Source organism: Sminthopsis crassicaudata, chromosome 4, assembly GCF_048593235.1.
Source record: "Sminthopsis crassicaudata isolate SCR6 chromosome 4, ASM4859323v1, whole genome shotgun sequence".
NCBI lineage: Eukaryota > Metazoa > Chordata > Mammalia > Dasyuromorphia > Dasyuridae > Sminthopsis > Sminthopsis crassicaudata.
In genome coordinates, this window is record NC_133620.1 from 207494319 (window position 1) to 207519331 (window position 25013).

The 25013-nt window shown below is 32.5% G+C and overlaps 1 protein-coding gene across 4 annotated transcripts in view; it reads left to right on the forward strand.

The window, feature by feature from the left end:
• The window catches only part of USP45 (ubiquitin specific peptidase 45), an 81348-nt gene that overhangs the window by 34300 nt on the left and 22035 nt on the right, over window positions 1-25013 (forward strand). For 2 of the 4 annotated variants that reach the window (XM_074310224.1, XM_074310225.1), the window contains exons 6-9: window positions 6235-6383; window positions 7049-7144; window positions 8933-9063; window positions 23511-23598. In XM_074310224.1, the coding sequence (XP_074166325.1) occupies window positions 6235-6383; window positions 7049-7144; window positions 8933-9063; window positions 23511-23598 (464 nt within the window). Of the gene's footprint in view, window positions 1-6234; window positions 6384-7048; window positions 7145-8932; window positions 9064-17636; window positions 17719-23510; window positions 23599-25013 lie in introns of those variants that run through there. The other 2 variants (XM_074310226.1, XM_074310227.1) reach the window with 2 other exon arrangements.

Genomic DNA, 25013 nt, shown 5'->3' on the forward strand with positions numbered 1-25013 from the left:
TTGCATATAAGTTGTTTTTAAACAAAGTATTTTATAGCATGATGGTTGATAAAATTAATTTTTAGAAAAAGCAAAAATGAAATTTTTATTTGCTACTAGCGTAGTAGAATGGAATGGCAACAAGATCACTGCTTCTTAGTTTCTTATAAAGACACAACTTCTCTTAAGCTGAAAATATGTACAAATTACATTAATACTACATGACTGATTTAGGTAATTGCATTAAGCAATTGAGATGAGCCCCAATGCTGGGTTCCCAAAAGAATGCTTGCAGCTGTGTGAATTTCACATCTGATCCTAGAATTTGTTATACCCAGCCTTTTTTTTTTCCCTGTGAACACATCCTGTGTTTAATATATTGTATAAGGACTATGGAAGATGATCCAAAGTCTGCAATTTTGAATTTAAATCTTATTTAGAGATGAGCTTCACTTATTTACTACAGCAGTATATTAAAGGATTACCTCCTTGTTGACAATTTTTGTTTAAGTAAAATTAATTTCAGACATGCCTTGGATTTAGAAGAGAGTGGGTGAAACTATTTTGTGCAAAATGAGATAATAAATTTAGAGCTAAAAAACACATAATGAAGGCCAATCCCCTCCTCTGAAGAAGGAATTGAGGTCCATAAAAGTTAGACATGTTACAGGGTTACTGATGGAAGAAGTAGAAGCTGCAATATTCAAAACTTTGCCTTCTCAATATATCACTCTTTTTTCCACTGTACTATCTTGTCTCTTACTATTTACTCATCTGAGCAATTAAATATAATCATATGTGGATAAAGGAGATTTGCCCCACCTTTAAAGTGATACAGGGCTCTGATTAATTGAATATGGTGGCATGTCAAGTATGGTAGATTGTTTTGTGAATTGTCCTAGCTAAGAAAGCAGAGACACGGTAGTTCAGAAAATAATTCCAGTTGTTTTTCAGGTACTTCAGACAGTTTGATAGCCTTTTTTATATTACTGAGATTTTTACAATGTGTATAGGAAGAGCATTTTGTAAATGGTCTGACTCCCAGCTGACTAAGCTTTTTTATTCCTAATTAATTCAAAGTCCAGTATCTGTATACCTTTTTTTTTTTTTTTTTAAGCCTGGAAGTTAACCTGTGGATTTATATGGTAAACTGAAAAGTAAAAGTCAAGCTATTAGCCATCTACCTATATACTTTTTCTAATTTTGATTTATATTTTTCATTATCTTATGTAGATACCATATTTGTGTCTAATGGTAACTTTCTGGTGGAGTGGGGGAAGGAGGGAGAAAAAAATAACAAGTGCACAGCAAAGAACAAAAGAAAACTTAGAAGATTGCACAGAAAAACAGAGTAACTTTGAAAATAATATATAGTATTTATTACATATAGGTTCTCCCCCCCCCAAAAAAAAGTAGTATAAAATTGAAAATTTATGGTTTTATAACGAATTTTCTTTTTATGTTGTACTGTGTACATGGAAATATTCTCTCTTTTTTTTGTTTTTGTACTTAATTTAAAAGTATTTTGAGGATTAATTTAAAAAAAATTTTACAATCCTGTAATTAAGCTGAATGTAATTATATTATACTCTTAGTATTACTCAAGGATATTTCTGGTTCGCTGTGTGAAAAGTAATATAACTTATTTCTGATTTTATTTGTGAATGATATGTGTGTGTGTGTTTATATCTAAACAATATCTGTAGTCTATAAAAATATGGACTTTTGGGCTTTTATATTTCAAGCCAAAACAAGAAACATGCTAAAGAAATAAAAGATAGAAATTGAATATAACTAAGCAAGTTTCTTATTGATAGGTCAGTCTTTTCTTTTAAATTATATTGCTGATAACTTGAAAAAATGACAGAAATAGAAAGACTTGTTGCTGTGCCTATTTAAATTGAAAAATTAATAATTTTCTCTTTAAAAGAAATATAGTTAAGTTTTTATGGGATAAACAATTATGGTCTGCTTTAATGAGAACAGTAGGTAGTTATTTTATTATAGTAAATGATAATGACATTATAAATTACTGTGTTTTTATTAAACAAGACCTACTTCAAAGTTGCCTCAATTATTTTCTGATAAACCATTATTTTTTTATGCCAAGATAATAAAAATTTATATGTATCTTAAGTTTGAATAAAGTGATCCACAGTCTAGTCTCTAACTCTTTAAATATTCAAACAACATGATTTCTACACTGGCTTTTAAGATGCTTGACATTATCCATTTGAAGCTTGTAATTCAGTGCTGCCTATTATATGTTAGTTGCTGTTGCTGTAATGGCAAAACATAAGCCTTAGAATGCAAAGTGTGCTGTGTAATATAATTTATTTGAAAAACATAGCAAATTCTTGTAGTCTTCTTGAATGAAGTTACTTTTGTAGGTACTCTAGCAGTTTTATTTTGAAAATAGGAAACTACTAAGAATTCTTTTTTAAAATACAGCACTTAAAAATTTGATTCACACAGAAAAAGCTTTACAGTCTTCAATAAGTGATCTCAAAAAATAAAATTTGTGAAGTCTTACAGATTAATTAAACTTGTATATTAATTTAAATATGAAGTTCAGCAAATAGATTCTTGGTACTTGTGTGAAGTTGCTACTTAACCATAAAATAAAATGCTTTCATTGAGTTTGCCCTGAAGATAAGGTCCACTGTGGCAGTGCTGTCCATATTTGGTGGCTGTGCATGGAGAGCCAGGTGGTGCTGAAAAGCATTGAACAGTGAAGCGTGCAGTTATCTAGATTTGACATTTGTCATCCCTTACTGCTAAAGGGAAAGGAAAAATCTGCTTTTCCATATGTTTATGCTTTTTTTTTTTTTTTTTTTTTTTTGCCTGCAGTTTTGTCCAGATGGTCTGGTGAACATTGTTTACTTTAAGATGCTATCCCAGATGTTTTTGAACACTCATATGTACACAACTATATAGTACAACTAATTCACAATTATTTGCACATTTTAATTTTAAAGATTTCTTTGCATGAATGACATGGAAAGTTGATAACTTTCTTCTAGAAAAGTTCCTAAAATAAATAACATCTGTACTACCACTCAGCTACTTTATCACTATCAATTTAAAATTATGAATTTGGTGATATCTAAACAGTTAGGTTTTGATAACACAGTGTAAAAAATATCAGATAAAGGACATAACTAAATAACTTTATAAATAGTTTATTATTTATGTATAGATTTGTTTGTATTTGATCTTTATTTGGAAAATATGCTATTCAGATGTTTAATTATTTCCACATGTGTCAGAGTAAGTTTTTTGTTTTTGTTTTTGTTTTTTTTAAGAGTCAAGTTATAAAGACAACTTAGGAAATATTTTTTAGGAAATATTCTGCAACAGTTCATTCAATAGATATTAAAATGCTGAGATATTAAAAAAATGAGAGATAAGAAGGCATATTTTACTAGCAGTTACATAAAATTAAGCATGATTTCATAATAAATCATGAAAAACTTATTGGACAGACACTAACACATGCAAGCCACCTAGCAAAGCAGCCTTTTTTTTTTTTTTTTTTTCCCCCTGTGTAGAGTATTGCAGGTTGGGGGGATCTAACTTTGTATAAGACTAATGGTTTGGACTAGATGGCCACTAATATCCTCCAACGCTTCTAGATCTAAAACTTTTTATAAAACAGTAACATCACTATTTGGTACTATTTAAAAACAGAAAAAGAGATTGATAGAACACAGATTAGACAAGAAAAATTCTACTATATGCCAGGTACTATACTAAGTTCTGTGAAACAACAATCCCTGTTGTCCAGTATTCACAGTTTAAGTGGGGAGACACCAAAGCAATATATAAAATAAAGTATATGCAGGATAAATAGGAAATAATTGTGAGAGGGCAATGGAAAGAAGAATTAAGGAAAAGCTTCCTGTAAAAGATGGGATTTTAGTTGAAATTTAAAGAAATCCGGGAAGCTAATAGGCAGAGATGAGGAGGAAGAACATTCTAGGCTTGGATGATGGTCAGAAAAAAATGCCTGGAGGGGGAAGGAGGGTGACATGATAGGACCTGTGCTTTAGGAAATTCACTTTCATATCTAAATGGAAGGTAGAGGTGTTGCAAAAGTAAAATCAACAGACCTTGGTAGCAGATTGGATGTGGGAGATGAAAATTAGTGAGGAGCCAAGAATGATTTCTAGGTTGCTAGGTTTAGGGATTGTAAGGAAGGTGTTGCCTTTGATAATAATGGAGAAGATAGAAGACAGATGAGCTCCATTTTCTATATGTTGATTTCAAAACATCTATTAAGCATTCATTTTGAGTGCCTAAAAGCAGTTGAAGATTTGAGATTAGAGCTCAGCAGAAAAATTAAGGCAAATAGATAGGTTTGCGATTTACCAGAATAGAGACAGTAACTAAATCTTTGGGAACTAATGAGATGCCAGGTAAGATAGTATTGAGAGGGAAGAGAATAGGGCCCAGAACAGAACCCTGTGGGACACCTATGTTTAGAGATAATGATCTAGAGTAGGGGTTCTCAAACTATGGCCCACAGGCCAGTTGCAACCCTCTGAGGACGGTTATGTGGCCTGCTGGGTTATGGCAAATGGGCTGAGGGGCAGAGACAGAGTGTGAGTTTTTGTTTTTACTATAGTCCGACCCTCCAACAGTCTGAGGGACAGTGAACTGGCCCTTTATTTTAAAAGTTTGAGAACCACTGAATTCTAGAGGAAGATACAGCAAAGGAGATGAAAAAGGACTGGTTGAATAAATAGAAATACCACTAAGAGCAGTGTCTCAAAAACCTAGAGAGAAAAGAGAACTGAGAAGATAGTGATCAACAGTGGCAAAGACTGCAGAGATATCAAGGAGAATGAGGATTGAAAAAAGGCCACTGGATTTGGCAATTAAGAAATCATTGGTAAGTTTGGAGAGCAGTTTTGATGAAGTCATAAGTTTGAAAAGCCAGATCATAAGGGCTTAAAGTGTAAGAGGAGAGAAAGAAGAAATGGTGGCAAAAAGTAAATGAGTGCTATAAGACAAGGAAGAAGGGGCTCATGGCAAATGGCCTCAAATTTTAAAAAAGTTGTCCTTTACATTTTTCAGTTTATAATTTTTTTAATGTTTTCTTGTGTTACTGGTCTTGGCCAATTTGGAATCATAAATTGTATTACAACAAAATTTACATTCTCCTTTTGGGCAACGACTAAACTATTATGGTATATATGAATGTGATACAATATTATTGTGTTGTCGTAAGAAAGTATGAAAATGAGGGGCAGGTAGGTGTTGTAGTGGATAGAGAACCAGACCTGAAGTCAGGAGAACCTGAGTTCACATGTGGCCTCAGATACTTAACACTTCCTAGCTGTGTGACCCTGGGCAAGTCACTTAGCCCCAATTGCCTCAACCAAAAAAAAAAAAAAAAAAAAAAAAAAAAGAAAGAAAAAAAAAATAAGTATAATTATGGACTCCAGAGGGAACTAGGCAGATCTTTATGAACTAATTCATAAGTGAGCAGACGTAGAAAAATAACTTAAATGTTAACATGGTAGAAGAAAACAGCATTTAAAGACTTTAGAAATCTGATCTTTACTTAAATATACAAAAGAATTCAGTGTAGTGAAGATGAAACGCATCACTCACTTCCTAGCAAATAAGTGACAAACTTTCTGCAGAATGACATGCTTTTTTCGACATGGCCAGTGTAGTGATTTATTTTGTTGGATTATATGTATTAACTTGGGGGGAATGATCCTTTTTTCTTTTCATAAATATTTAGGGAGGTATTGAGGAAATAAATACTCTTATAAATAAACAATTTTAGAAAAATAAGTTTAAATCTAAGTATTATAAAAGGACAGATAGGGGAAAAGTATAGCAATCAGTGAATTAGGTGATATCCTTTCTAAAGTATCTTCATTTTAAAAAGAAAATCTATTTTTTCTCTATAGAATTTTACCCCTCTCCTTTTTCCCTTCATCTCTAAATATCAATTTAATCTATTTTTTCTCTGTAGAAGTTTACCACTCTTCTTTTTCCCTTTATCTCTAAGTATCAAGTTAATAAACATTTAAATGCCTACTATGTCCCAGGCACCATATAATTTCACTGTTGGTTATGTACTGTCTTGTGTAGTTTAATAGTTTTCTTCATGTGAGTTATTTCTCCATAGATTTATCACTATGCCCAAAAAAGGCCTATGAACTCTATGTTCAACTTAATGTGTTTTCTAATTTTATTATATACATCTTAAATAATTTGTGGATTTTATTCTTGTAGGTTCATTTTCCAAAGTAATAAGGCTTTGTGAAGAAAAATGTGAAGCAGGTGAAATATGGAAAGGAAAATGCCAAATCAGCAGTTTACCAGCTTCTGTAAAAGGAATTAATAACTTGGGAAACACTTGCTTTTTTAATGCTGTCATGCAGGTAAGATAAACATTAAAAATTAAAATTTTAAATTTAATTTAAAATACTTTAGAATTATTTTAATATTTGCTTGTTTTGGGGAAATGATCTTTTCATGAAATGGGAAAGAAAAAGTAACTGAGTCCAATTATCCAGAATAAAGTGAATGTTCTTAATAAATTTATGTTAACAGATACAAACTTTTCACGCAATATGATTATTGCCATTTTCATATTTTGAAACATGCCAAGTTTGCTTTTAGTTCCAAATTAACAGATCCTTTTTATTATTAATTATTTTAATTTATTATTAATTTATTATTAATGTGGTAATGACATGTTACTGCAGTGTTCTTTGCTCAGATATTGCTGAGTAAAAACATTTAGCATACAGAATATTGTGTAAGTTGTCACAGACATAAAAATGCAATAGCATCTTTGAGATTTTTCTTTCACATGAATTTTTTAGATGTACTGATTATTTAAGTTTGGAAAAATATTGTGGACAAAATCAACTTCAAAGGAAGTTTGTTTGCTTTTTCTGGTTATTGCTAAAGTAATACTTTTTGTTCAAGCAGTTAATTAGGCAGTAGTTCTCAGTCAGAATTAAAAGTGAAAAAATCATATGTTATATAAGTTAGTGATAGGTTTCTTAAGGAATAAGGGTTTAATTTTGTTTTCTTTTAGAACTTGGCACAGACTCACATGCTCAGTGAACTGATGTATGAGGTCAAGGAAAAGGGGACAAAGTTAAAAATTTTTCATACCTCAGACCCTCAATTGGTAAGTAAATATATCTATATAAATCATAGTTATATAAGAATGAGCCATCTTCAGAATTCCTTACCTGAGATAGGAGACAAATGATAAGAAATTAGTTTAAATTTAAAATACAGTTTGAGCTTAGAACATATTTTTTGTTGTTGATTAAAAAAAAGATTTTTGTAAAACAAAATAAAACACAGAAAATACCCAATTTCTATAAAAGCTTGTCCAGTTTGGGATGTTGAAATTCAAATATATCATAAAATTAGAAAATAGCATCTTATGGATGGGTACCATATGTGAAGTATTTGTGTATATAGAGCTAAATAGTATGACTAATTTTTTAAACAAAATATTACACAACTGTATTTCTTTTTTAACATATGTTTATAGCTTCATTTTGACCTTAGGTGATATCCTTTCTAAAGTACTTCTTTTTTTAGAAAGAAAATATATTTTTTCTATGTAGAATTCTACCCTTCTCCTTTTCCCCTTTATTTCTAAGTATAGTACTTGTTAATATTAGGCTAATAGATTTTTCTTTTTTCTGGGCTGTTCTGAGACCAAAGTAATAGCAAAACATTTCAGGTTAAGTCACTTACCACACTGATAAATAATTGAAAATTTACTTTTTCTTTGTAAGTTAAAAGTAATTTCAAAAGTCATATAGTAAAAATTCGGCAGTGGCCCAATTGTTTATTTGAGCTGTGGGAGAGTTGAAGCAAATTACTAGCTGTATGACCCTGAACAAATCACTTAACCCTGTTTGCCTCAGTTTCCTCATCTGTAAAATGATCTAGAAAAGGAAATGGCAAACCCTTCTAATATCTTTGCCAAGAAAACAGAAACCACTGAAACAACTGCACACCAACAAAAAAAACTTATCACTGTTCTTTGAAATGAAGTTATTTTCCAGTATTTTACTTCCTTGGAAATAGTTTCTTTACCCTCCTTGCATTGCCCCCTTTTAAATAACTTATTGAAAGATGCATACTTACTTTTACTTTCAAATTTATAAGTTAAGGGTTTTTCTCCCATAAACTTCTGAAGTTTTTAATCTGTATAGAAGAACGACTTATGTATTATAATTTGTTTTCTAGGATCTTAGAAGTAGCTCTCAATTTATATTGTTACGATTCAAGTGGAAAGCCTTTTTCACATATAAAAATTCTGAAGAAAAACAACTTGCCTTTTCTAATATTAGCCTAGCAGTAGATTTTCTTACACTTACTTTATATGGGTAATGCTAATAATAATCATACTTCCCTAAAATGGTATGATTACATTTTAAAAGTCATATTTTAAAACTGCACCACGTTTTTTCTTGCTTTCCTCCCTCCTCTTGATCCCTTGCCCTCAGTACTTCAGATGATTATCTTGACTTTTGAATAAATTTAACCTATGTTGGTAATAGTTAACTGAATTTTTTGTGACTCAATTTGAGGTTTTCTTGGGAAAGATATTGAAGTGATTTGCCATTTCCTTCTCCAGCTCATTTTACAGATGAGAGCCTGAGGCAAGTAGAGTTTAAGTGATTTGCCCAGGGTTATACAGTTAGTAAATGTCTGAAGTTGGATTTGAACTCTGGAAGATGAATCTTCCTGAGTCTAGGCTGAAGACTCCCCACTGAGCCATCTAGTTGAGAAAATCATTAATCAATAGTGTTCCAAAAGTCTCAGCACAGTTTTAATCGTAGTAGTTTAAATTAAGCCAAGCAGCTTAAACAAACCAATGTAACATTTTTTTTTATTATGTTCATTATTGGATATTCATTTTATTGAAAGAAAATTAAATTTCTTATTACAGGATCCACTAGTGGTAAACCTGTCAAGTCCTGGAACTCTGACATCAGCTATGTTCCTATTCCTTCACAGCATGAAAGAGCCTGGGAAAGGCCCACTTTCTCCTAAAGTCCTCTTTAACCAGCTTTGTCAGAAGTAGGTACAAATATCTTTGCTGGTACTACAAAAAAAATACTGTCAGAAGAACACACCTGTTATTTATTAATTTAAATAGCTTCTTCAAACAGTAATGTGACTGTTAATATATAGTATGTTAAATGCTTTACAATCATAGCATTTTAAAACTAGAAGGGATCTTAAATATAATCTAATTCAGCTTCATATTATAGATAGGGAAACTGAGGCACAAAGGAATACATTAAAATAACTCCTATGACTTTAAGAATAATAAGCCACTTAAGGAACCCTACTTGAACCTTTCTATTATTTCATTCGAGAATAAAAATGATTAAAATATGAAATTGAATTACATAAGTATACAAAAGGTTTAAAATTTTATACTCAAAACTTATTTTGTGTATAAGGTTATATTTAGTTTGATCCTAAATCAAGTTACTGTGACACTTTTAAATGGGATTTTATTTTATTTTGGATTTTGTCAATCTCTGCTTTTTTTTTTTTTTTTTTTTTTTTTTTTTAAACCTTTGTGAATCATTCTCTTCTCCTTGATGTTCTTTCTTTAGATACTTGAGGAACTCTCATTATACTGCTTTCTCCTATCTCCTCTCCTATCTGACTAATGCTTTTCTGTTTCTATATTTGATCTTCTTTGAGGTTTAGCTCACAAGTGGGTATCTTTCAGTGCTCTGTCCTGGATATTCTTCTTTTTTCTCTTTATATGTACTCTTATAACAGCTCCCATGGGTTTAATTATCATTTCTTTGTAGATTCCTAGTTCTATATATCCAGTCTTAATCTCCCTCCTGAGTTCATAGTCTTATATCACCATTATTTTTTTGGAAATCAAATTGGATAGCTAATAAACATTTCAATATCAGCACATCAGAAATTGATTTCATATTTATCCTCAGATATTCCCCTCTTCTAAATTTTTCTGTTGAGAGAAACATCACTTTTGTAATATCAGTATTACAATTTAAGGGTCATCCTCAACTTTTCACTTATATTTACTCATATATACTATTTATTCCCAAAAGTTGTTTCTAAATTCATAATCTTTCCCATATACATTCTCTTTTCTCCACTTATGTAGAAATTGTATTGTTGCAGGCCCTTAAACATAAGGGAAAAAAAAAGATAAATCTCATTACAAATAATTAGTGCATAAAATATCTGGAGATTGATCTACCAAAGTATATATAAGACTTGTATAAATTCAAGTACAAGTGCTTTTTTAAAAAATAAAGAACAACTTAAAATAGGAGAAATAATCAGTGCTTATGGTTAAGCCATGCTAATATAAAAATAACAATATTTACCTTCACTTTTAATACTATATCTGTTACTAAGGGGACACTTTGTAGGATTTGATAAGATAATACAATTAATTTGGAAAAAAGACAAAATATCTAAAATATCAAGAAAAATGATCAAAAGAAATAAGGATGAAGGAGGAATAGTACTTCCAGACCACAAATTACATTATAAATCAACAGTTGTTATTACCATCTGGTATTGGTTAAAAAATAGTTTAATGGAACAAATTAGAGAAGAGAAACAGTGGAACTGAATAATTAATGTCTTGATAAAGTGGAAAACAAATAACCTAGGTGAAGAAACTCCTTCTTTACACTATATTTCACAATACATTCTAAATAAATGTTACTACTAAAGATCACCCTATAAAAAAAATTAGAAGAAAAGCAGGACATAATACTTGTCATAGATATGAGTAGGAAATACATTCTCAACCAAACAAGAGCTAAAGTTAGTTTAAAAAAAAACATAAATAATTTGATTTCATAATACTAAAAAGCTTCTACATAGACAAAATTAATGCATCTAGCATAAGAAGAAAAGTGGTTGAATGGGGGGAGGTTGTTTTAAAATTTCTCCTGATAAGCATTTAACGTCTATGCCATATTAATACTTAATTTATGTGACTAATAATAGCCATTCCCAAAGGATATGTGCAAACTTCTTTTTTACTTTTTTATTAAAGTTTTTTTATTTACAAAACATATGCTTGGTAATTTTTCAATATTGGCCCTTGCAAAACTTTCTGTTCCAAATTTTTCCTTCCTTCCTCCCACCCCCTCCCCGAGGTGGGGTAACATATATTAAAATATATGTTAAATCTAATGTATGTATACATATTTATACAGTTATCTTGCTGCACAAGAAAAATCAGATCAAGAAAGAAGGAAAAAACTGAGAAGGAAAACAAAATTAAAGCAAACAACAACAGAAAGAGTGAGAATGCTATGTTGTGGTCCACACTCAGCTCCCATGGTCCTCTCTCTGGGTGTAGATGGCTCTCTTCGTCACTGAACAATTGGAACTGGTTTGAATCATCTCATTGTTGAAGAGAGCCACTTACATCAGAATTGATCATTGTATAGTTTTGTTGTTGAAGTATATAATGATGTCCTGGTTCTGTTCATTTCACTTAGCAACAGTTCATGTAAGTCTTTCCAGGCCTCTCTAAAATCATCCTACTGATCGTTTCTTAAAGAACAATAATATTCCATACCATTCATATACCATAATTTATTCAGACATTCTCCAACTGATGGGCATCCATTCAGTTTCCAGTTTCTTGCCACAAAAAAAGGGCTGCCACAAACATTTTTGCACATATGGGTCCCTTTCCCTCCTTTAAGATCTCTTTGAGAAATAAGTCCAGTAGTAACACTGCTGGACCAAAGGATAATCACATTTGATAACTCTGAGCAGAGTTCCAAATTGCTTTACATTCTTATATCTTACTCCTTCCTTGCTATCCAGTGATAAAGACATTATTGGTGTTTGTCACATATGCCACTGTTTCTTGTCTGCAGACAATTTCCACTAGTTATCCCCCATGCCTGAAACTCTCTGCTTTCTTATCTCGACTTTCTGACTTCCTGGTTTCCATCAAGTCCTTCCTCTAAATACATCTTCTACACGGTTTCTTTCCTTGAATGCTAGTGCCTTATTTCTGTAATTATCTCCAATTTATCCTCTACAGATCTTGTTTGTGTATTATGGTATACTACTTCTTTCCCCTGTTAGATTATGAACTATATGCAGGATGAATTAAGCAGAGCAAAGGAAAATTATACATAGTTAAATAAAATTTAAATGAAAAAGATGAAAAGTGAATGTAATAGTTAAGCAAGGTTTTTTTTCAGAGTTTGTCTTCTGATGTATAGCCAGCATTTAACACTTGATCACATAATAAACACTTAATAAATGCTTGTTGACTGACTGTACTCTTCCATATTGGGCTTGACCCTTCTACTATTTCTGCACTTTTATGAATGGAGATAGGGTGAACAACATAGGAGGAGCTCTTGGCTAAAAGGGCTTGCACCCAACACTTAAGCATTATAGCTGTGTGCTTTTCTTCTTGAATCTTCTGTGTAATTCTCTAAAATCTTTAAGTTAGAAGCTATTACATTGTCCTATCATTCTCTCCTTCTAATCTTTCTATCCCCATGTTTTTTGTTTTGTTTGTTTTTTAATTTCCTTGAAAGATTGATGTTATGAAGAATAGATGATGAAGCATACTTCCTTTATATTTGGAAAAGGGTTGGTGACTTAAGATGGCAGAATGTTGCATGCCCTTTTTAAATAGTTACATCTGTTCCTTTTTAAAAATTTTTCTTTTTAACAAAGGAATAATTCTTTTAGTAGGACATAAAGTATGCCTGTAGCATGAAAAGCAAAAATTTTTTAAAATGTTTTTAAAGAAGTATATATTTTCTGGATACACCAGGCACTTGGACATAGGCAGCAAAATAGTGTGAAATGAATATAATACTAGATTTGAATACCAGCCCTGTCACTTAGCAAGTTTTTGATTTGGATCATTTATTTATTTCAGTATCTTCATTTGAAAAATGGAGGTAATAATACCTGTACTCTTTGATTTATGAGGCTGATTATCAAGTGATAATATTTTTGTTTGTTGTAGAGGAATGGGTAAAAATTTTGTCTGCATTTTCTACCAGAGAATAAGGAATAAGAAATCAAAATTGCCTTATTTTTTTGGATCATGATAATATACTTAATGAAAAGACTTTCTCTCTCTAGCTGAAATGGTATCAGAGATGTAAAATAAAGGAAATCATAGAGAATCTCACTGAATACAGGAACCAGTATTACCCTGGAATATTTCATGGAGTAGGAAGTAGACAATTTTACAGTATTAGAACTGTTGTTAATTTCCTCAGCATTCTTGAACACTGATTATGTCATTATTTTTTATAATAATAAAAATGGAAAAGAATCAATGTAGATATTTAACCAACTGCTTCAAACACAAGACCACTTGATTTTTATATTTCTTGCTATCTGTAGAATTTCTCTTCTTATAGTTCTGAATCAGTCAGTCAAAATTAATCATGTCATATACTTTGAAAGAAAAAAGGGCAAATAGAATTTTAAATAGCAAGCAATAGTATACTTAGTAAGTAACAAGACAAAGCATTTCATGTCTGTTCTCCATAAGCTTAAACATTTATAGTGTTGGATTTTATAAGTTTAAACATTTATAGTGTTGGATTTTATACAGGATGCCCCAGAAGCCCCAGGACCATTTTAAGCTACTAAATCTATGTAAGTTACTAAAGCTTAAAACTGCATCAAGATTTTGGGGTACCCTGTATATAATATCATTAGCACAGTCCCTGTCATCCCTATGACCTCTTTTTGTCACTTTTTTTGTGGCACTTGTTTTTTGACATGTTTCTAAAGTGCCTCTTTGTAGCATATGCTGAATTACATATACGGACAAGAAATATAAGGGAACTTTTTGAAAGGAAAAAAAGTAATTTTTTTGCAAAACAACTGCTTGTTGTCTGGTACTAATTCATCCACTGTTAATTTTGTTAGTGTTGCAGCTGTCAAGCGTTTGTTGGGCCAGATTGTGAACATAGCTACAGGGGCCTTCTGTTTGTTTTCCACTATTCTGGATATTAAGACCACAGACTTTTGACTAACATGAAGACTTTGTGTACTTTTATTTTTCTAATTTCTAAACACATGTAAATATTGTTTTAAACATTCATTGTTTAAAAGACTGTGTTCCAAAATTTTCTCCCTCCCTTCTCTACCACCCTCCTAGAGTGGTAGATAGGAAGCAATCTTATAAAGATTAAATTATGTGGAGATTTTGTGACTGACCAAATTTTCTGCACTAAAAGAATAAGTCTTATTTTACACTTGATTGATTTTAACTTTATATGAGGAGCAATTAAGTTGTCAGTCATTAAGCATTTATTAAATGCCATTATACTTCAGGTACTGTGCTTTAGTGCTAGACCATCAGAAATATGAAATTGAAAGCAATTTTAGAGTCCAATATCCACAATTTATAGATGAAGAAACTGAGGCCCATATAGCTTAAATGAATTCGCTAAATGAAATCACACAGTTAATGAGTTTCAAAGCTGGCTTTCACATTCAGGTCCTGTGGCTTTAAGTTCACCATATTTCTACTTTATTATGCTGTCAATTAATAGCCATTAATTTTTTTCCCCAAATGTTGTAATTCAACATGGATTCAAATTATAAACATATACATTATTTCTGGCATTGAAGTTTGTTAAAAACTTATAAATGATTCCAAGCTTTTTGTTTTTAAATCCTCTTAATTGTTTTGCTTGCACTTTATAGGGATTTTGATTAATTCCTATAAAATAAACAATGTAAAATGGATAAATACCTCTATCTTAGTGGGTGGAGGTGTATTAACTTGATTCTGAGTACAACCTGAAGAATGATGTTGGCTTAGAAAGAGATTACATGTGTAAGTATATACTTAGGGCCCAAGTCATGAAAACATTAAATGAAGAGATAGAGAGCTAATGACACATTCCCTAGATGATCCTTTTGCCATATCTTCCTTATAAGTTAAATATGCTGCAGTTTACTTAGTCTTAGTCTTCAATGTTCTTCACATCACCTATAATTTTGATGCTTTAGAGAAGTGATCCTCAAACTTTTTAAATAAGGAGCCAGTTCACTGTCCCTCACACTGTTGGAGGACCAGACTATAATAAAAACAAACACTCACACTCTGTCTGTGCCCCTCAGCCCATTTGCCATAACGCAGCGGGCCGCATAAACATCTTCAGCAGGCTACATCTGGCCCGCGGGCTGTAGTTTGAGAACCCCTGCTTTAGAGGATTGTAGAGTTATGGCTGAAGAGCTAGAAAAGAAAAAGGCGTCAGAGATCATTCCAACTCATTTTACAGATTTGGTAACTGAGGCACAGGGAAGGTAACTCACTTTTCCAGTATTGCATAGTTAGTAAATGTTGGAACAGGATTTCAACCCAGATTTTCCTGATCCAGTTCTATTAACATATCTGCAATGTTACACTCTCTGCCATGATCTTGTAATTCTATGGTATTCCATTAAAGAGAGTAATATATTAAATGTGACATTTGGAGCCATAACACCAATAGGAGAGTATTGATGTTAAAACGATTGTATTAATAAGCATTTTGGGATAGTTGAAATTTCTGTATTGTGCACCTTTCTCACTCTGTTATTCCTCTTATACCACTCATAAAGTATCAATAGCTTACTATATGTCAGGGAAATATAAAGAATGAAATAGACTTGAAGGAAGCTTAGTCCTAATTTGAAATGGCAATTAATTATTAAATAATAATACTGGAGAAAGTATCCAAGAAGAGATGTTTGGTCCCCAGTATTATATAAGTAAGAAGGTTGAAAACTGAGAAAAGATTATCAGGTCAGGCTATTAAAAGATCATTGGTAACTGGGGAGGATATTTTCATTTGATTGATGAGGTTAGAAACCAGATTCCAAACAGGTTATGGATTAAGTGAGAACATTAGAAGTGGAGGCCTCAAGTATAAGCAGTTTCTTCAAGGTCTTGACTGAGTAAAGGATGAGAGGTCTATAGGACATTAGCTTGAGAAGATGGTTGATTCTGCTGAAGGGTTTTGTTTTGTTTTGTTTAGATGGAGGGTACTTGGACATTTTTAAGAGGGAATTAAGGAAAGAGGTTGAAGATTTGATAGAGGTAGGGATGGTTGAAGATGGAATCTGCTGGACAAGGTGAGAGGGGAAAGTGGAAGTTCAAGTATACATATAAAGAGGTTGACCTTGGCAAGAACAAGGGACTCCCCATTGGCAAAGATTTATTTTGAATAAAAATAAATAATGTAGGGCTTATAAACTAGGAAATGCACATACAAAAAAATCTTTTAGCTTCAAATGTCTTTCAGAAAGTTGAGATTGAGGAGGTTAAATTGAGCAGTGTACATTCTATAGATGTCAAAAGTTGGTTTTACTGTCTTAAATACCATTATAAATGAAATCCATATACTTTTTATTATATCTAAAGTTACTGCTTACAGCTGTTGAACTGAACAAAGCTTGAACAAACTTCACTTAGGAAAGATTAAATCATGTTTTGTATATGTTAGACCCTGTGCAAAATGCTAAACAAAAAGCAAAAATGAAACACTCCCTGCGTTCTGCTAAGGGAAAACATTAATATAGAGAAGTAAATGCAGGTATATAAGTTATTTTTAGGAGGATGATATTAGCAACTGATTGACGATGTTAATAGGAAAGAATCAATTTAGGTGATATTTCTTTAACAGTTTTGAAGGAAAGAAAAGGAGACTAAAAGGTAACAGTGAGTTACAAGTTATTGTAACTATTGTAAAGGCATAGAATTTTAGATGGAATGCTGGGTGAAATATGTGTGAGAAATGGGAAGACCAGTTTAGTAAACTGTAGATTGCCTGAGGGAGAGTAATTAGTTAGTAATTAATAGAAAGGTTTTTGAAGGATCAAGGATGTAAAGAACTATTAAAAACTAAACAGAGGGAGGGGGGGTAATTTGGAAAAATGAATACAAGGGATAATATTATAAAAAATATATATATATAATAAAAAAATTAAAAAAAAATCACAACTAAGCAAGGGAAAAAAAAAACTAAACAGAGGAATTCATATTTTATCCTTTAGGTAATAGAGAGGCATTGAAGTGGTTTATTGAATAGGGAATTTATATTGTCAAATTTACACTTTAGAAACATGATCTTAATAGCTTTATAGAAGACAGAAGAGAGAAGTTTGAGGGAGAAAGACCAAGTAGGAGTTCATAACTATAATCTTTTTGAGAGATAATAAAGAGTAAGGGTGGTGGTCATGTGAGTTTAGAGAAGATGCAAACTTTTGTGGAAGTAGAAATGGCAAAATTTGACAACTAATTAATATTTAGGTAAAGGTGAATGAAAACTAGAGCATGACAGTGTTGTTGCAAATTTGGGCAACTAGAAAGGTTGTAGTGCCCTCAATATAAATAAAGGAGTTTAAGGAGTCTGGGTTTGGAGATGGGGTTGGAAATCAGTTTTGTACTTATTGAATTTTAGATGTCTATAAGAAATTCAGTATGAAATATTTAATAAGGAGTTGGAGAAGTACAGCAAGTATGCAGGAGAAAGACTAGAACTAAGCATAAAGATTGAAGGTCATCTGCATATGTTCAATAATTAGTCAACAAGAATTTATTTATTAAGTGTCTGCTTTTTTGCCAGGCACTAAGCTAGATGCTGGAGATACAAAGAACAAAAAAAATGAAACCATTTCTACTCTCAAGGAGCTTACATTCTATCAGGGGAGACAGTATGTACATATGTAAGTATTTACAGAATAAATACAAGGTATTTAGAAAGGGAGGACACTAACCATTGTCTTCAAGAAAGGTGCTGTTTGAAGTGCATTTTAGTGGAAGGAAGGGAGTTTATAATGCAGAAGTGAGGAGTGATGGCATTCTAGACATAGGAGAAGCCCAGAAAGACTGAAGGTAAATTGTCTGGAGTAGAGAGAAGGCTATTTTGGCTAGATTGCAGAGAGCAGAAGGAATTGGTCCACTGAAACTAGAAAGAGGTTGGGGCCAGCTTGTATAAGACTTTAAAAATTAAACAGCAGAAGAGTTTATATTTTATCTTAAGAGTTGAGAAAGTTGAAGTTGATTACATAGAGAAAAGACTTGGTTATATTTGTACTTAAGGAAAACATTTAGTCATTAAGCATTTATTAAGCACTTGTATTCCAGGCACTGTACTGAATGTTGGGGATACAAAAAAAAAAAAAAAAAAAAAGACAAAAAATAATTCTTTACTTTTAGATGGGTTTGATAAGATAGTTTAGAGGGAAAGGTATTAGAAGCTGAAGGGACCTAGGAAGACCTAATCTGAGGAAATGGCAGTAGAATTGAATCTTGAGGAATAGCCAGGGATTCTAAAAGGCAAAGGTCAAGAAGGATAGCATACCAGATGTGGAGGACAAGTGCAAAAGCATGAAGACATGTGTGAAAAGAGAGTTTCATGTGCGATGACAAAATGATCAGACCACAGAGTAAGAAGAGGTTATGTTGTGAAGCAAGGTTTAATGTCAAACAGATCAGCACATATATGATCCTGAAGCAAATAGGGAACCATTGATAACCAATGATTACTGCTAGAGTGGGGAGAAGGGAATGTGAACAAGAGATGTTGAAAATGTAGAAATGTTGCTTTTAAAATGTAAAACAAAATTATTTTGTTTACAAAGTCTTTATCATTTCTAAAATGAATTTTGGTCACCTATAAAGTGCTACATAAATGTGAATTCTAGCTCTCCCATCCTCCCCCCTACTTTTGTTTTTTGAAATGTAACACTCTACATATTTCTCAGAAATTCTCATATAGTTCTAAAGCACTATTTCCAAAAAATTGAGAGCAGTTCTATCATTTGTAAAAAGTAATCTTATTGATCTTTCATTCCTTCCATTTTCTTCCCACTCTTTCCTCACCTCTCACTGCTTTCCCTTCCTCCTCCACAAAAAAAAAAATCTTGTAGTTTTATCTTGAAAGTAAAGCATTATTATCAGGAGAAAATAATAATTATAAAAGTAAAGAAAAAATTAGATCACATTGATCATATAAATCTGACAGCTAAAAGATATTTTTATCGCTTTGAAAATATGCTTCTAGCAAAATTGGGAGGACTCAAGATGGTAAGTTGTGTTGACCATTCACAGATGTGATGACATATGGAAACTAGTCCTAATGTACAGAAACCTGTTGTATGGTGCCAGCAGTGAAGTATGAGAGCAGGTTGAATTCTGTAACAGTCACAAATAGATAATTATAGCTAAAAAAAATTTTGTTCAAATCATGATGTGATAAAAAGATACTCTAATTCATTGGATTTTTTTTTTTAATGTCATCTTTCATTTTTATCTCGATTCAATTTCTAAACAAAGGATTTTTAAAAAGAAAGCAAAAAAAGCAGTACAGCAAAGCCATTCATACTTCAACCAAGTCTGATATGTTCCATGCCCTTAGTCCTTGATTCTCTGGGTCATTATAATTACAGTATTCAGTTTGTTATTAATTTTCTTCTCTTTCCATTTACAAGTTTTAGTCAATCAACAAGCATTTTTTAAATGCCTACTATGTCTCAGGCATTGTGCTAAGTTTTAAGAATATATAAAGAAAGGCAGAAAACAGTTCTTTCTCTCAAGGAACTCACTGTCTATTGGGGAAACAATATACAGGTTACTGTAGAAACAAAGACATGTATGTTGGAGATAATCTCAAAAGAAAGCACTTAAATTTAGGAGAATTGGAAGTGGCTTTATGAAGAAGGTATATAGCTGAGATCTGATGGTAGCCTCACTGTTAAGGATGAAGGAAAGAATTCTAAGAGTGAAAATGCCTTGAGACAGCTGTTTGGAACGAACAGCAAGAAGGCCAAAGTCCATGGGAATGAGTTAAGAGTTAAGAAAAATGGTAGGTTAAGAAGGACTTATAAAAGCCCAAACGGAAGATTTTATGTTTAATTATGATGGCAGGAGGAAGTCAATGGAGTTTATTAAATGGTATGACATAGTTAGGCCTGTACTTAAGGATGATCATTCTGATAGCTGAGTGGAGAAGGGGAGCAGGGCCTTTAGTAGGTAAGGTATGCCTCCAAGGACATAGCATCAACAGAGGTGAGAATGGGATATAAGAAGCAAATATTATTAGAAAGGTGGAAACCATGGCAGCAGAGAGTTGTAAAAAGAGAATGAGAATAATCTCTAGATGGAAAACCTGAATGACTAGGAGGATGACAATACCTTTGACACTGTTTATATTATTTTCTAGCTGTGTAGTTATATCCCACTATATTCATGTAGTCACTTAAACTTGATGAGTGCCTTCTTTGATTTTAATTCTTTACCATTACAAAGTGTTACCATGAAGATTTTGGCATATATAGGACCATTTCTGTTTGTTGGCCGCCCTGGAGTATATATAGAGTGGGATCTTTAGTTCAAAGTATAAATATTTTGTAGTTTTTAAGAATAATTCCAAATTGCTTTTCAGAATATCTGAACTAGTTCACAACTTAAACAGTATTATTGATTAACCATTTTGTTACTGTCTATCTTTAATATTTCACACTTTCAAGATGCTAGGTTTTAGATAAAACCTAGGTTGTTTTGATTAAATGAAGGTAGAGAAAATCACTTCACCATTTGAACTGTATCACTACAAATTTATTGCTTAAACTTCAATTGGACCCTCAAAGCTACTAGGCAATCCTATTATATCTTTATCAATTCACCACCCAACTTTCTACAACTACTCTTCCAAACTTTTTAATCCTTCTTCAAACATATTATGATTTCCCTTCTCCCTCCTCTCTCAGTTGAGAACCTTGCTTCATATTTTACTGAAAAATTGAAGCCATTTGCTCCATCTTCTCCACTCTTTCTCATCTGCCACACAGGTAACTTCTGTCATTCTATTCTGTCTCACATGATGAAGTAGCCTTATTCCTCACCAAGACTAACTCTTCTACTTATTTAAGCAATTATGTTCCATCCCATCTCTTCCAGAAGATTGCTTCCTCTGTCGTTCCCACTTTTTCATTGATTTTTAATATTTCTCTCTGCTGGCTTATTTCCTACTGCTTGTATACATGTTCCTGTCTTCCCTATCCTGAAAAAAAAACCCTTACTTGACCTTTCTATCATTCTCTATCCCATCTTCTTTTTGTAGCTAAACTCCTCGGCCTGTCTAAAATCTCTTGCAGTCTGGCTTCTATCCTCACCATTCCAATGAATCTACTTTCTCCAAACTTATCATTGATTTCTTAATTGATAAATCCAATGGCTTTGTTGCAGTTCTCTTTATCCTCTCTCTCTCTGCAATTTTTGGCGCTTTTGATCATTCTCTCTTAGATACTCTAGATTTTGGGGATACCACTCTCCTGATTTTCCGTAACTATCTGACTGTTCATTCTTTCCTTTGCTGACTTTTTCTCTAGACAATGGTAGGTATCCTTCAGGATTCTGTTCTGATTCTTCTTCCTCTGTTCTATTTTGATTAGTCATCTCATTAGTTCTCATGGATTTAATTTTCGCTTCTGTGCTAATAATCTTCCTTTCCTGTCCCCATGTGCTGAACTTCATTCTCTCATATTCAGATGGCTTTCTACATCTTAAATTGGATATCCAATAGTCATCTTAAACTCTCTATGTCCAAAGTAGAACTCATTATTCCCTCCCCCCCTCCAAATTTTCCCTTTCTGCCTTCCCTACTACTTTAGAGGTAACATCATCCTCCCAGTCCCTTAGGTTTACACCCAAGGAATCATCCTTGATTACTCAGTATTTCCCACACTCCAGCTCCCACTTCCTTTTGATTTTACTTTTATAGTATCAACACACCCCCTTTCTCTTCTGATACTGCCACCACTCAGATACAGACCCTCATCATCTAAATTATTTCAATGGCCCACTGTTAGGATCTGCTTGCCTCAACTCTCCCCATCCCAACCCATCCTCCATATGATCACTAAAGTAATTTTACAAAAAAGCAGGTCCATTCATATTACACCTAACCTCTCTTTCTTTCCCTGTGCTCCTTAATAAACTCCAGTGGCCTCCTATTGCCTCCAGGAGTGAATACAAAATACTATACTATGTTTAGTATTCAAATCCCTTTATAACCCAACCTTTCCTATCTTTCTAATCTTCATAGACCTTATTTCCTGTATTCTTCAGTACAGTGACATTGGCCTCCTAGCTATTCTATGCACAAGACTCTTCATCTCTAAACTCCAGGTATTCCCTTTGGTTGTCTCCCATACACAGTGTGTTCTCTTTCCTGGACTCTTGAGCACTGACCTTTCTGGTTTTGAATTCCAACTAAAATCCTAACTTCTATATGATGTCTTCCCCAATTCTTCTTTACTCCGGTTTCTTCTACTATTCCTTATGTAGCTCACTTTGTATACATTTGTTTCATTGGCTGCCCTTATTCAAATGTAAGCTCCTTGAGGATAGGGACTATTTTTTGCCTTTTCTTATGTCTCTAGTATTTGGCATAATGCCAGCATATAGTAGACACTTAAATGTTTATTGATTAACATTGTCTTCTCCCATTAAAATGTAAGGTCCTTGAGGACAGAGATAGTCTTCTTTTTGCTTATATTTCTATTCCCAGTAGAACTTAAAAAAAAAAAAAATCGGCTTCTTAAAACATGTGCATATTACAGACTATAGATGTTCTTTGGTAAGTCTAGATGGGCAAATTATTCCAGGCATGATATCCAAAATTTTCAAGTTCTTGTGTTTATGCAAATTCTTTATTATTATAACTGTATTCAGAGTGTCTATGACTTTAATTCCTGAGCTGCCTAGGGAAACAATTTTACATTTTAACAATGGAACCTCTTGAAAATATTGCACTCTGATGAGTCTATGCTTTGAGACTGCTTTTTAGGTCCTTTTTGTTAATTTAAGCAAGCTAAAGCACATTCCTAGACAAATCATTATAAGGAGTGTTAGCAGTTTTGAAGAAAATATTTTCATTGTGCAACAGATTTATAGAGACATTTCCATTCAACAAATATCTATTGAGATCTATTGTTCAGAGTACTATGCTAGGGGCTGGACAAGAAATGTAACTTAAAGTACTATCTTTGCCTTTTTGGAGTCTGTAGTATAGCAAGCTTAAAGTCATAATTCTCTCTGGGTACTGTAAAATTTAATATTATTCATTTTTTGTTAATGTATTTTATTGGTTTCTTATTTATTATAATATTCGTTATGTCCCCACATTTACCTTTATGTGATATCAAGGAAAAGTTTTGAGTCAGTATGTGAAAAGTGTTTTTGTTTGTTTTTTGCTGAGGCAATTGGGGTTAAGTGGCTTGCCCAGGATCACACAGCTAGGAAGTATTAAGTGTCTGAGGCCAGATTTGAGCTCAAGTCCTCCTGCCTTCAGGGCTGGTGTTCTATCCATTATGACACCCAGTTGCTTCCAAGTGTTATATTTCTTGAAGCTTTTGTTTTGTGCTATTGTTATTTTCAAGTGTTTTTATGTAATATTTACAAGTTCTGCTTATCATTTTTTTCTTTTTTCTTTTTTTTCTTTTTTATATCATAGGGCCCCACGATTTAAAGGTTTCCAACAGCAGGACAGTCAGGAACTTCTCCATTATTTACTGGATGCAATGAGAATAGAAGAAACAAAGGTGAAATTTCTTATGATTATTATTTTAAATATAATGCATATTTAAATATCAATATGCCTGTTTTCCATAAGTGACTTGCAAAGATAGAGTATCATTACAGATGTTCATTTCAGAAGAGCTCATGTTTATAAATGATTCTTTTCATTTCCTTCATCCAGATCATTTTTCTAGCACTCTTAGAACAATTATGTAATTTCTGGCCATAAAGCAATCCATTGATTTCTCATAATTTTAGTATTAAAAAACCTGCATTTCCGTCTCTCTTTTTTTTTTCCTACTTCATTCATATAGAATAAAATAACCATAAGAACTAATATTTTTAAACTAAAAACAGCATGCAGTAAAGCAGCCATATCCTTCAAAGAAAAACTCATTGTCCCTTAAGCTTTATACCCTTCCATTCTATTGTTGTGAACTGAAATACTGCAGCTCTGTCTCATAGATATAAAACATCTTCAGCTATTTATTATAAGATTCTGCCTATGTATCTATATGCAGACTTTCTAATTTACCTGTTTTCTGTTAATAGTGTCAAGGCAGTTAGCTGGCACAGTTGATCATTCCTGAAGTTAGAAAAGATACCACTTCATGAGCTTAAATTTTACTTCAAAAATTTGCTTGGGCTTAATTCTGTTTGTCTGTTTCTTCATCTGTAAAATAAATTGGAGATCACTCCAGTGATTTCACCTTAGTGAAAAATACTCCTTAATTCATTCTTGCTTTTTTTTTTGAGGCTGGGGTTAAGTGACTTGCCCAGGGTCACACAGCTAGGAAGTGTTAAGTGTCTGAGACCACATTTGAACTTGGGTCCTCCTGAATTCAGGGCTGGTGCTCTATCCACTTCGCCACCTAGCTGCCCCTAATTCATTCTTAATACACAATATTTTGTATTCTTGGTATCTATCATATTCTGCTGTATGTTGTACTATAATTCCTTATTTCCTTTTTAAATCTTTTCCTCATTAGATCACAAACTACTTGAGGATAGATTTTGATATTTTTATTTCTGCTAACTAGCTTGGTGTCTTACACATAGTTTAAGTGCTTGTACTTGAATTGTTTGTTGAATCGAATGACATGGTGGGGATTCTATAACCATTCTATAATTGTTAGACACATTACTTTTATTTAAATGGATTAATAATATGGATCTAATTGGTTGGATGTTATTTAAATGTTCTGATAATAAAACAGAGATTTAGAAGAATTATAGTGTGCATTTTTTCCTAACATTAAAAAAATCCTAATCAAGATTTGTATTATTTAATATGCATATTAAATTATAGTTCTTAGGAATATGATAACTTAAATAGTGAGTGGAAAAATAAAATAGACTTAGAATCAAGGCCCTGACCCATGCAGAGTATTAGTAGTGTCCTTGGGTAAGTCATTAATCTCTATGAGCTCCTGTGTTC